This window comes from Zingiber officinale, chromosome 4A (assembly GCF_018446385.1).
Source record: "Zingiber officinale cultivar Zhangliang chromosome 4A, Zo_v1.1, whole genome shotgun sequence".
NCBI classification, from domain to species: Eukaryota; Viridiplantae; Streptophyta; class Magnoliopsida; order Zingiberales; family Zingiberaceae; genus Zingiber; species Zingiber officinale.
In genome coordinates, this window is record NC_055992.1 from 137,164,156 (window position 1) to 137,173,922 (window position 9,767).

At 41.1% G+C, this 9,767-nt stretch overlaps 2 protein-coding genes across 2 annotated transcripts; both read left to right on the forward strand.

Moving 5' to 3' along the window:
* Window positions 1-3,603: 3,603 nt before the first annotated feature.
* Window positions 3,604-6,136, forward strand: LOC121972826 (putative disease resistance protein RGA3). Its single transcript, XM_042524453.1, has 2 exons — window positions 3,604-5,913; window positions 6,063-6,136. Exons 1-2 carry the CDS (start codon window positions 3,657-3,659, stop codon window positions 6,134-6,136), a joined length of 2,331 nt encoding a protein of 776 aa, XP_042380387.1. The 5' UTR covers window positions 3,604-3,656.
* A 30-nt stretch (window positions 6,137-6,166) lies between these two features.
* Window positions 6,167-7,089, forward strand: LOC121971399. Its single transcript, XM_042522651.1, has 2 exons — window positions 6,167-6,833; window positions 6,916-7,089. The coding sequence occupies exon 1, from the start codon at window positions 6,228-6,230 to the stop codon at window positions 6,831-6,833; it is 606 nt and encodes a 201-aa protein (XP_042378585.1). The 5' UTR covers window positions 6,167-6,227; the 3' UTR covers window positions 6,916-7,089.
* Window positions 7,090-9,767: the final 2,678 nt, after the last annotated feature.

A 9,767-nucleotide genomic window follows, 5' to 3' on the forward strand; every position in this document is an offset into this window, starting at 1 on the left:
ACAGACCGGGACAAGACACCAGCACGCAGGCCGAAACACTAAGGCGGCACGCAGGCCGGGACGCTGGGTCGACATGCAGGTCGGGACGCTGGGTCGGCACGCAGACCGGGACGCTGGGTCGGCACGCAGACCGAGACGCTGGGTCGGCACGCAGGCCGGGACGCTAAGTCGGCACGCGGGCCGGGACCCGACATATACATAGGAGCAACGCTAGGGTGGAACATAGTATACGAGCAAGATCGGCACAAGGGTCATCATACAATAGCGATACCAAATCGGAACCGAGGCGGAGTCGCCACATGGACCGCTGACGTAGGGACTGCGGGTGTGTGGAAACTACTCGCTACAGGGCTGCTGAACGTGGAAGCTGCCGACGAAGTGGCTGCCGTGTTCGGAAGCTGCCGGCGCGAAGGGGCTGTCGTGCGTGGACAGCGAGGTGGGGAGCTGGATGCGTTGGTCGTTGCTAGGGAGAGAGGGAGAGCTGTGAGGTGGCTCCTAGCAGTGGTCGGTGGAGGATAGGCTGTGAGGTGAGATGACGAGGGAGATGGCGATATCCGCATGGAAGAAAAGGGCAGTGGTCTGCCCGGCGATGGCGCAACGAGGAGGAGACGAAGAAGGAAGGTGGGTCGGTCTCTCCGGCGAGGAGTTGAACCTGAGGGGGAGAAAGGGAGGGGAAGAGGAAGAGGAGGTAGGCCGGCAACGGTGTTGTGAGGAGGAGAGTTCGGCGGCAGCGTCGTGAAGGGGAGGAGGGAGAAAGGTTGGCCTGTCTGAGGGCTGTCGCGAGGAGGAAAAGGAGGAAGGAGGGAGCAGTGGCCTTCGCCGGCGCGGCGTTGCCCGAAGGTGGCAGTGAGCGAGGGCAGTGGCCGGCGTTCGAAGGTAGCGGCGAAGGAGGAGGGTCGGTGACGGCGCAGAGAGGAGAGTGGAGAGGCGTCGATTGGTTGGTCCGGTGGCGGAGCAGCGAGGAGGAGGAACCGGCAGTGATCTGCCCGGCGACGTCGCAGCGAGGAGGAAGAAGAGCAGTGTTCGTCTTCGGTGTTGCGAGGAGAAGAAAGAGAGGTGCGAGGGTGATGGCCGGAAACCGGCACCGGCGAGGCGCTCATGAGAAAGAGGAAGAAAGGGAGGTTGGCGGCGGAAGCAGCTCCACGAACGAACCACCCCCTGGCGGCTGCTGTCCCACGGGCGTGAAGGGAGGGAGAGCTAAGAGACGTTGTTGGCGTTGTGTGGAGGAGGAAGAAGGAGGTGGCCGGAGGTCGGCGCCGGCGAGGAGAGTGAGAGAGAAGGAGCCTCGTGGGGAAGCCCCTCTGGCGGCGGAAAAAACCCATCCACCAAAAACCCTCCCCTTTTCCATGCATGCTACAGTGTCTCCTTAAAGCCCTAGCCTGCCAAAAGACAAAAATGCCCTCCTATCTCCACATAATTACCCCTTTGCCACATATCCATATCACTCCATATAAAATATATTTCTCAAGATTTTTTTAAAGTGCAACACCATACAAAATACGTTTCCTAAGTTTCTCCAAAAAGTACAATATCTACAAATACAAAAAAAAACATAAAATAATCATTGAAAAAATCTAGATCTTTAGTATTTTGAGAAGCAAAATCAATAATAAGGTCTTCAAAATCAAGTTTTTCTAATACCTAATTTTAGAAATATAAAATTGTCAAGTCATTTACAATCAACTCACTATCATCATTTTCTCTCAATTCTTCGTGTTCATTTGTTGCATGATTATAATCATCGTTTTCCCTCAATTCTTCCCGCTCATTGATTGCATGATCATTTAGTTCTTCTTGATTACTCAACTGTTGCTCATTTGTTGCATGATGATTTAGTTCTTCTTGACACTTCTTGTAATTCATCAACTGAATCTTCAATTGAAGAGTCAGCTTTAAAAACTTATGAAGAACACCTTTGTGAGTTTTAATAATCTGTTTCACTCTTTTTTTCTAACTCCCAGATTGATATTTCTTTGGAAACATATTTGTACTACAAATTTTAAATGTAAAAATAAAACACACAAAACTAGCAACAAAGCTAGTAATGAAGCAAACACAAGCAGTTAAAATAATAGTGAAAGAGCAATAAAACCTGCTTTATGCTTGAAGCAATCAACGTAATCTATTCTATAATGATTAAAATTGGGATGATTTATTTTAACTCTTTCAAATCTATAAGAAAAATCATAAAATATTGGACTCCAATATAATATTAAAAATTAATATTGAATATTGATAATAAGAAAAAATATAGATAAGTAGATAACTTACATTGTAAGTTTATATATTGATAAAACTAAAATTTCAATTGGGGAATAGACTTTTTTTTATTTAATTAGAAGAAATTCAAAAGAGAAGAAGGGAGGAAAATTCAAACTTTACTCTTGAGAGTATTTCGACTTCTGTAAACGAATTAATGAAGAAAGAGTTGTACAAGGAATAAAATCTTGGAAAGGGAAAAAAAGATCGTTTACGTTCCTTTTTTTTCTTTTTTTTTATAGATTTTTTAATGAAAATATTTTTTGGGGGTCTTTATTAAAACAATCCAACAATATATATATTTTTGGATATTTAATAAAATAATATAATAAAATATATTTTTTTTTGAGGTCTTTATTAAAATAATCCAATAATATATATATTTTTGGACCTTTATTAAAATAATCTAATAAAATATATTTTTTAGGTTTTTTATTAAAACAATCTAATTATATATATATATATGCATGTTAAATTTAGGGTCCCTAAAAATCAGGGTCCTAGGCCGTCGCTCCCGGTAATATGCCTCAGAGCCGGCCCTGATTAGCTTGATAGTAAGAGTTGGATATTTGAATTATTTAAAAAAAAACATACTAGATAATAATAGATTGATATGTTGTGCACGGTATAAAATTCACTTACCTCCCTTATGTGCTAGTCACTATTCCACATGCTAGTAGCCGTCCATGATTTATCTCCTCCGTGTTGGCCCTAGGACGGGTTGACGGGGACGCTGGGGACGAGCATATTCACCTTTTACCACAACGGTATTAAATTCACCACATACCAAAAAAAAATTAGAATTATCTAAAGTCCACTCAATCAAAGGCAAAAATATTTGGATTAATTATTTACAACTTGAGTGCCAGCTTTTAATAACTTCTAGGCCAATAATTGAGCAAATTAATTGTATATTAAGTGGATAAAATATAGTTGCATAATGGAAAATGATAAGAACTCATCATTAACTTTACTATATGTAAGTCAATCTTAATTTATCATCTCTATTATTTTAGCCCTTTCACGAGCTATCGATAGCAATAGTTGACTCTTATTAAAGATGTCTAGTTTTTTTTTTCATCCATGAATAATGCAGATAATGAATTAATAAAAAATGACTGAGTTTACAAAACAAAATAGAAATAGACAGAAAGACGTGATTATTCTGATTGTAGAATTTTTCTTGATTTTTTATTGAGTTGTGTTATGTCAACATCCATAGCATCGCCACTTTGTTCATAACAAATGCAAATGTATAATTTTTAAATAGAAAATTAATGTTAATTCTCTAATTGTTTGGAGCCTATATATAGTTGTTAGGGCACTAACATTTTCTCCATGCAAAGCAAACACACACTCCACAACTTGTGAGCCCTTTCCTCTCCCTTCTACCAACAATGGCAATGGTCTTAGATTTCTTTATCTCAAAATTCATGACAGTCACAGCGAACATGGTGGAGGCAGAGATCTTTAAGGTGCTCGGTGTTGATAAGGAGATCAAGGCCCTTCAAGAAAGGTTGGGGATAATTAATGGTTATCTCCATCAGGCAGAGAGAAATAGACACGGAAATAATGAAATTGACATTTGGGTGAGAAAGTTAAAGGATGTTATGTATGATGCTGATGATGTTATTGATCTTTGTATGATTGAAGGGGGAAAGTTATTGAAAGCTCAAGTCTTGTCAGGTTCATCGACTGTAAGCATCCCTTTCAATTATCTCTTTTCATGTTTTCAGTGTCTTAAATATCGTCATGATATTGCTAATCAAATTATAGCACTGAATAGTAAGTTAGAAGATTTGAAAAAAGATGTCGTCATAAAAAATAATTTGGATTGGGCAACCAAAGAACCTGATGAATATGTTAATAGAGCGACTGCACATGAGACATCTCACCTGCAAGTTGAAGGAGATATTATAGGAACACAAATAGAAACTGCTATTGAGACACTAGTTAGTTTGATACTCGAGAATAATCCAAAGAAGTGTCGTGTTTTCGGAGTTGTGGGAACAGGGGGAATAGGAAAGAGCACTCTAGCAAGCAAAATATTTGAGGATGAACGGATCAAAGATTATTTTCCAAATAGAAAATGGTTATACGTTTCTAAAAATTACACGGAGTCTGATTTACTAAAAAAGTTGATTAAGTTTGAGGAAGGAAGTGAAACCAAAGGAAAAAACCTTGAAGGTAATAGTAGAGCAGAATTAGAAAATAGATTTGTGTCTGTTCTCACACGGAATACTTTGATTGTGTTAGATGATGTATGGGATTCATCTGTGTGGATAGATTTCTTGAGAAAGCCTATAATGAATAGTACAATAAGTTGTACGGTCTTAGTTACCTCTAGAAAAGAAAAGGTCATAATACCAATGAAGCCTAGATATATACACCCAGTTGAAAAGATGGATGAGGGAAGTGGTTGGAATTTGCTTAAGCATTTGGCTTTTGAAGCTGAAGGGGATGAAGATGAGATATCAAGTTTTGAAGAAATAGGAATTAAACTTGTCAACAAATGTGATGGTTTGCCTCTTGCCATTAAAGCTATTGGAGGGGTTCTATACCAACAAAACAAAGCAAAATGGGAGGAAGTTCTTGAAAGTGATGCATGGCATATGGATCTGATTGAGGAAGAATTAAGACCTTTATATTTGAGTTATGAAGACTTGCCATCTAGTTTAAGACAATGTTTTCTCTATTGCTCTTTGTACCCTCAAAAAGATATGTATTCTAAAAAGGTTATTCAGTTTTGGGTTGCCGAAGGTCTTATTATGGATGAACAAGATAAGTTGAGGAGGGATCTTCCATCTCAAAAACAGAGAACAATGGAAGATCTAGGGGAGCAGATTTACAGAGAGCTAATTTGTAGGAATCTCTTGGAAGCTGATGCACTTTTAGATGTCTCCAAGAGTTTCTTCTCTATGCATGATCACTTCCGGTCGCTCAGTGCAAATTTAATGAGAGAGGAAGGGATTTTATATCGACATGGTAGAGAATTACAAGTAGATGATAACATAAAAATTCGGCGGCTGTCAATCTCTTGTATGGAGCTTAACCTCGTGTTACCAACTCAAATTATAAGACAAGGGTGTCTGAGAACTCTAATTCTCATGGACTCCCCCGAAACCAAAATGATTGAGGATAGTGTACTACAAGCATTACCATGTTTGCGAGTTTTGGATCTCACAGCCACATCAATTGAAAAGATTCCAGATTGCATTGGAGATCTATTGCATTTAAGATATCTAGATCTCGCAGGAACAGATATTCGTGAGATTCCAACAACTATCGGGAACCTTATAAACCTTCAGACTTTGAATGTCTATGGGTGTCAGTACTTGGAAAGACTTCCAGCGTCCATCACTAAGTTGCATAATCTAAGATGGCTTAACATGATTGATTGCCTACTTCTCACTTATGTGCCCAGGGGAATTGGGAAACTGGAAAATTTCTATTGCCTCGAGGGATTTATGGTTGGGCAGAATGACTCAGCCTACGAAGAAGGTTGTGATTTAGAAGAGCTGAAAAATCTATCCGAGTTGAGATTCTTAAGCATTTTTAGGCTTGAGAGGGCAGGAGGAGGAGCCTCTGCACTTGCAAACAAGCCTTTTCTTAAGCACCTTGCACTGTCCTATTCGAAAGGGCAAATGCAAATCAGTAAAGCCGAGAGGATATGCAATGAAATGACTCAGCCGTCAGCTACCCTATTCGACCTTGTCTTCCATGAGTACCCTGGCCGACAGTTCCCGAGCTGGATGACATCCTCTTCCTTGGCTGAATCTTTTCCAAACTTGACGTTTTTGAAGCTTCTTGGTTTGCCATGCTGCACGGAGCTGCCTCCCTTGGGCACACTGCCTCAGCTCAAGTACCTCCGTATTGAAAGTGCAAGTGCCATAATGACCATTGGGTCTCAATTTCTCGGATCGAGAAGCTCTGCATTTCCCAAACTCGAAGTGCTCGAATTCGAAGACATGCCCACATGGGAGGAATGGGCATTCAATGAAACACCTCTTGCAGTGAAGTTGTCTCCGAGTCTCAGGGCTTGTGGTATTATCGACTGCCCAAAGCTAAGAGCTCTTCCTGATGACCTCCACCGAGCCACGAACCTCAGCCAACTGGTCTTGCGCCAAACATATGAGCTAGGTGAGATCAACCACCTCACCTTGACTTACGGGCTTGAGGTCACAAATGGCAGAGGGTTGAAGAAGATATCCAACATCCCGACATTAAGATATCTTCATCTGGATAACTGTCCCAACTTGGAGTGCGTGGAGAATCTTGGCAAGCTGCAGCATTTGATGTTGGTGTGTTCAAAGAAAACCAAGCAGCTCCCTACGTGGCTTCGGGGCTTGATCGAGCAGCAGCGTAACAACACGGCAAGCACTCACAGTAGGAGTTTGAGGAAGTTTGAGATGCAATGCAATCTGCAACTGCTGAAGAGCTGTTTGGAAGGCAATGAGAATTGGGACACCATCAAGCAAATTCCCAGTGTTAGAGTCCTAACATATTCCGGGCAAAGGTATATGCGATACACCAAGGATCCCTACAACTATGATGCAAAGATTCCTTCAAATTGAGTAAGGCAATTCGTCTATCTTCTAAATCCTCCTTCCCATATGGCCTTACAGTTCTTTCAAACACCTATTTTTGTTTTTGCAGGATGGTGTCAAAAAAAGTTTGCTTTTTTAAATTGTATTGGTGAAGGTGTGATTTGTATGGTGCTGTTTGCATTTGCTTCTTTCTACATTTGGTTAGCTTACTTTACATTTGGTGAAGGTGTGATTTGTATTATTTATGTTTGCATTTTCTTCAATTGTCACGGTGAGAGTCTTATTTGTATGGTGTTGTTTGTTTGCATTTGCAAGTCTGTACTTATGTATTTTCTGTATGATGTAAGTTTTTGTTTTGTCTTTTTCTTTTTTGTGCATTCTCTTTGTCTCTCAACCACCTCTTAGGTTGAGAAGCAATCATATGGCTTACTTTAACAGGCAGCAGCATACTCCCACGCAAGTATAGCTGAGGTCGTTAGGGCTGTAAACAAGCCGAGCCGAGCCGAGCTTTGGGGTGTTCAAGCTTGTTTGATAAGATAACCGAGCTTAAAATGAACCAAGCTTTTGAAATGAGTGTTCAAGCTTGGCTTGGTTTATTTTTTATGAGCTTGAGCTTGTTTGAAGCTTGGCTTGAGCTTGGTTCGTTTAGATGTTATCAAGCTCTCAATTCAAGCTTGGCTTGAGCTTGGTTCGAGCTTGGCTTGAGCTTGGTTTGAGCTTGGTTCGTTTAGATGTTATCAAGCTCTCAATTCAAGTTTGGGTTGAGCTTGGTTCGAGCTTGGCTTGAGCTTGGTTTGAGCTTGGTTCGTTTAGATGTTATCAAGCTCTCAATTCAAGCTTGTTTGATTGTTTGAAACTTTAATTGTTTGATTGGTTATTAAGATTGATAATTTAAATTTATTTATTTAATTTAATTTTATTTTATTTTATTTTATTGTTTATTTAGCATATTGAAAAGAATTTTATTAATAAATATTGTTTGTGAACATTGTTCACGAACGTTGTTCACGAACGTTGTTCACGAACGTTGTTCAGGAACGTTAACGAGCTGAACACATATGTGTTCAAGCTTGTTTGTTTAGCTTAACGAGTTGTTCAAGCTTGTTTGTTTAATTAATCTAATGCATATTGAACGAACATAAACAAGCTCTTACCAAGCCGAACACCAAGCTTGTTCACGAATTCTTGGTTCATTTACAGCCCTAGAGGTCGTAAGTAAATAAAAATTTACCATTTAAAATCGAGATATCAAATCTCAGAGTTAGCGGGGTATAAATCTTTGTACCCAGTGCTCCTCTGTGTTAGTCCTGAGTGTTGGATAATGTGCCAGAGATTTTGAGAAATTAATTAAATTTAAATTATACTGAATTAAACTCAATTTATTTGTCGAAATGACCTGAGCAGATAATCTCATGCTGCCAGCAAGGGTTGATTTCTGCCAAGTGCTGATTGTGGAGTGGCTGAGCAAGCAGAGTGTCTGGATAGATCGACCGAGCGGGAAGAGCGTCCGAGTGGGCAGATCGACAGAGTAAGCAGAGCGTGTCGAGCGTTCGAGCAGACAGATCGACCGAGCAGGCAAAACGGCCAAGTGGCAGAGCGTCCCAGCAGACAAATCGATCGTGCAGGCAGAGCGGGTCATACTCGCATACGAGTCAACTTAGTTCAGTGGAATATGGGCCTTAGATTTGCCCCCCCCCCCCCATATACACTCACATGCGAGAGAGAGTCTCTCCCCATGCATTTGTTCACATCATCAATGCATGTAAATCAATATAAATCAACCAACATGCCTTGAAACTGTAAAATACGGCAACAAAATAATAATTAAAAATAGGGTTATTTGACAAATAATCTTATTGGAATTTTTAGAATTTTTAAAAAATTTTCTGGAATTAATCAGAGCTCGTATGACATATTTAATGGGGATGCATTACTGGGCTTAAGAAAAGCCTGTTTGGAATACTATTTATTAGGGAGTTGATTATTCCAATTAACCTAAGGTTTATATTAGCTACCCTAAGTTTATTACCCGTGCCCTAAGCCCTCCCTCGCCGCCGAACTCCATCTTCCCCTCTTCACCGCCGAACTCCATCTTCCCCTCTTCACCGCCGAAACCTCTTCTTTCTCTGATCTCGCCGAAGTTCCTCCTCCCTTTTCCCTCTTGCGATTTTTCCCTCGGTAGATCACCGACCACTGCTCCTCTCTCAATCTCGTTTGCAACCTCCCGAGCCGCACACCGCCGGCTCTCTTCCTAACGCAAGCACCATAGGTCGTCGTCCTTGTTCCCTAGCATTGAAGCCGCAGAGCCGTCGCACGGAGCACCGCCGATGCCTTACAGCCGTTGCCTTTGACGTCACTAGGGTGAGCCGCCGGTTTCCCCTCAACCTTGATGCTGCTCCATCCCTCTTTCCCCTAGCGCCGGCCGCCTGATCCACTACCACCTCCGGCCATGACGAGAGCTGGCTAGCAGGTACATCCTGTATTGGTATAAACTCCATGAAGTAAGGGGTAGATGCTTAGATTTATGGTGATTGTCGAGTATGATTGGTTGAATGAGCTGCGAATCGAAATTTCTGTGTTTTTCCTTGCTCTGCCCTATGTCTCCTCTAAAGTTTCTGTAACGGATTTGGGAATTGATGATTGAATTTGAGTTACCTGGATTCTTCTTGATGATTAAAGTTTCTGCCCTATTTTGATTAGTTCATGTAGATGGCAAAAATTGGATTTGGGAAAGGGTTTATTTGAGGTAACTTGTTTTTAAATTGATGCGATGACGATCTTGGAGTTTTGGTTTGTTTTCCCCGGAGTCCTCTTGCGTTTTCTGGATTTAGAAGTGGCATTGTTTGAAATGAATTATTTTAGTTGGCTGTTGTAATCCTAGATAGAATTGAAGTGTTTTAAAATGATTGTCATTGTGTTTTACCACTAGTGTTGGCTATGAAGTTCTGGACAGATTCGAAG

What these genes read in the sequence shown, in the direction of transcription:
- LOC121972826 (XM_042524453.1), top strand. Translation starts at nt 3,657, where the DNA reads ATGGCAATGGTCTTAGATTTCTTTATCTCAAAATTCATGACAGTCACA. An exon ending in GAAAGGGCAAATGCAAATCA is followed by an intron (nt 5,914 to 6,062) that starts GTAAAGCCGAGA and finishes ACGTTTTTGAAG; the next exon opens with CTTCTTGGTTTGCCATGCTG.
- LOC121971399 (XM_042522651.1), top strand. Translation starts at nt 6,228, where the DNA reads ATGCCCACATGGGAGGAATGGGCATTCAATGAAACACCTCTTGCAGTG.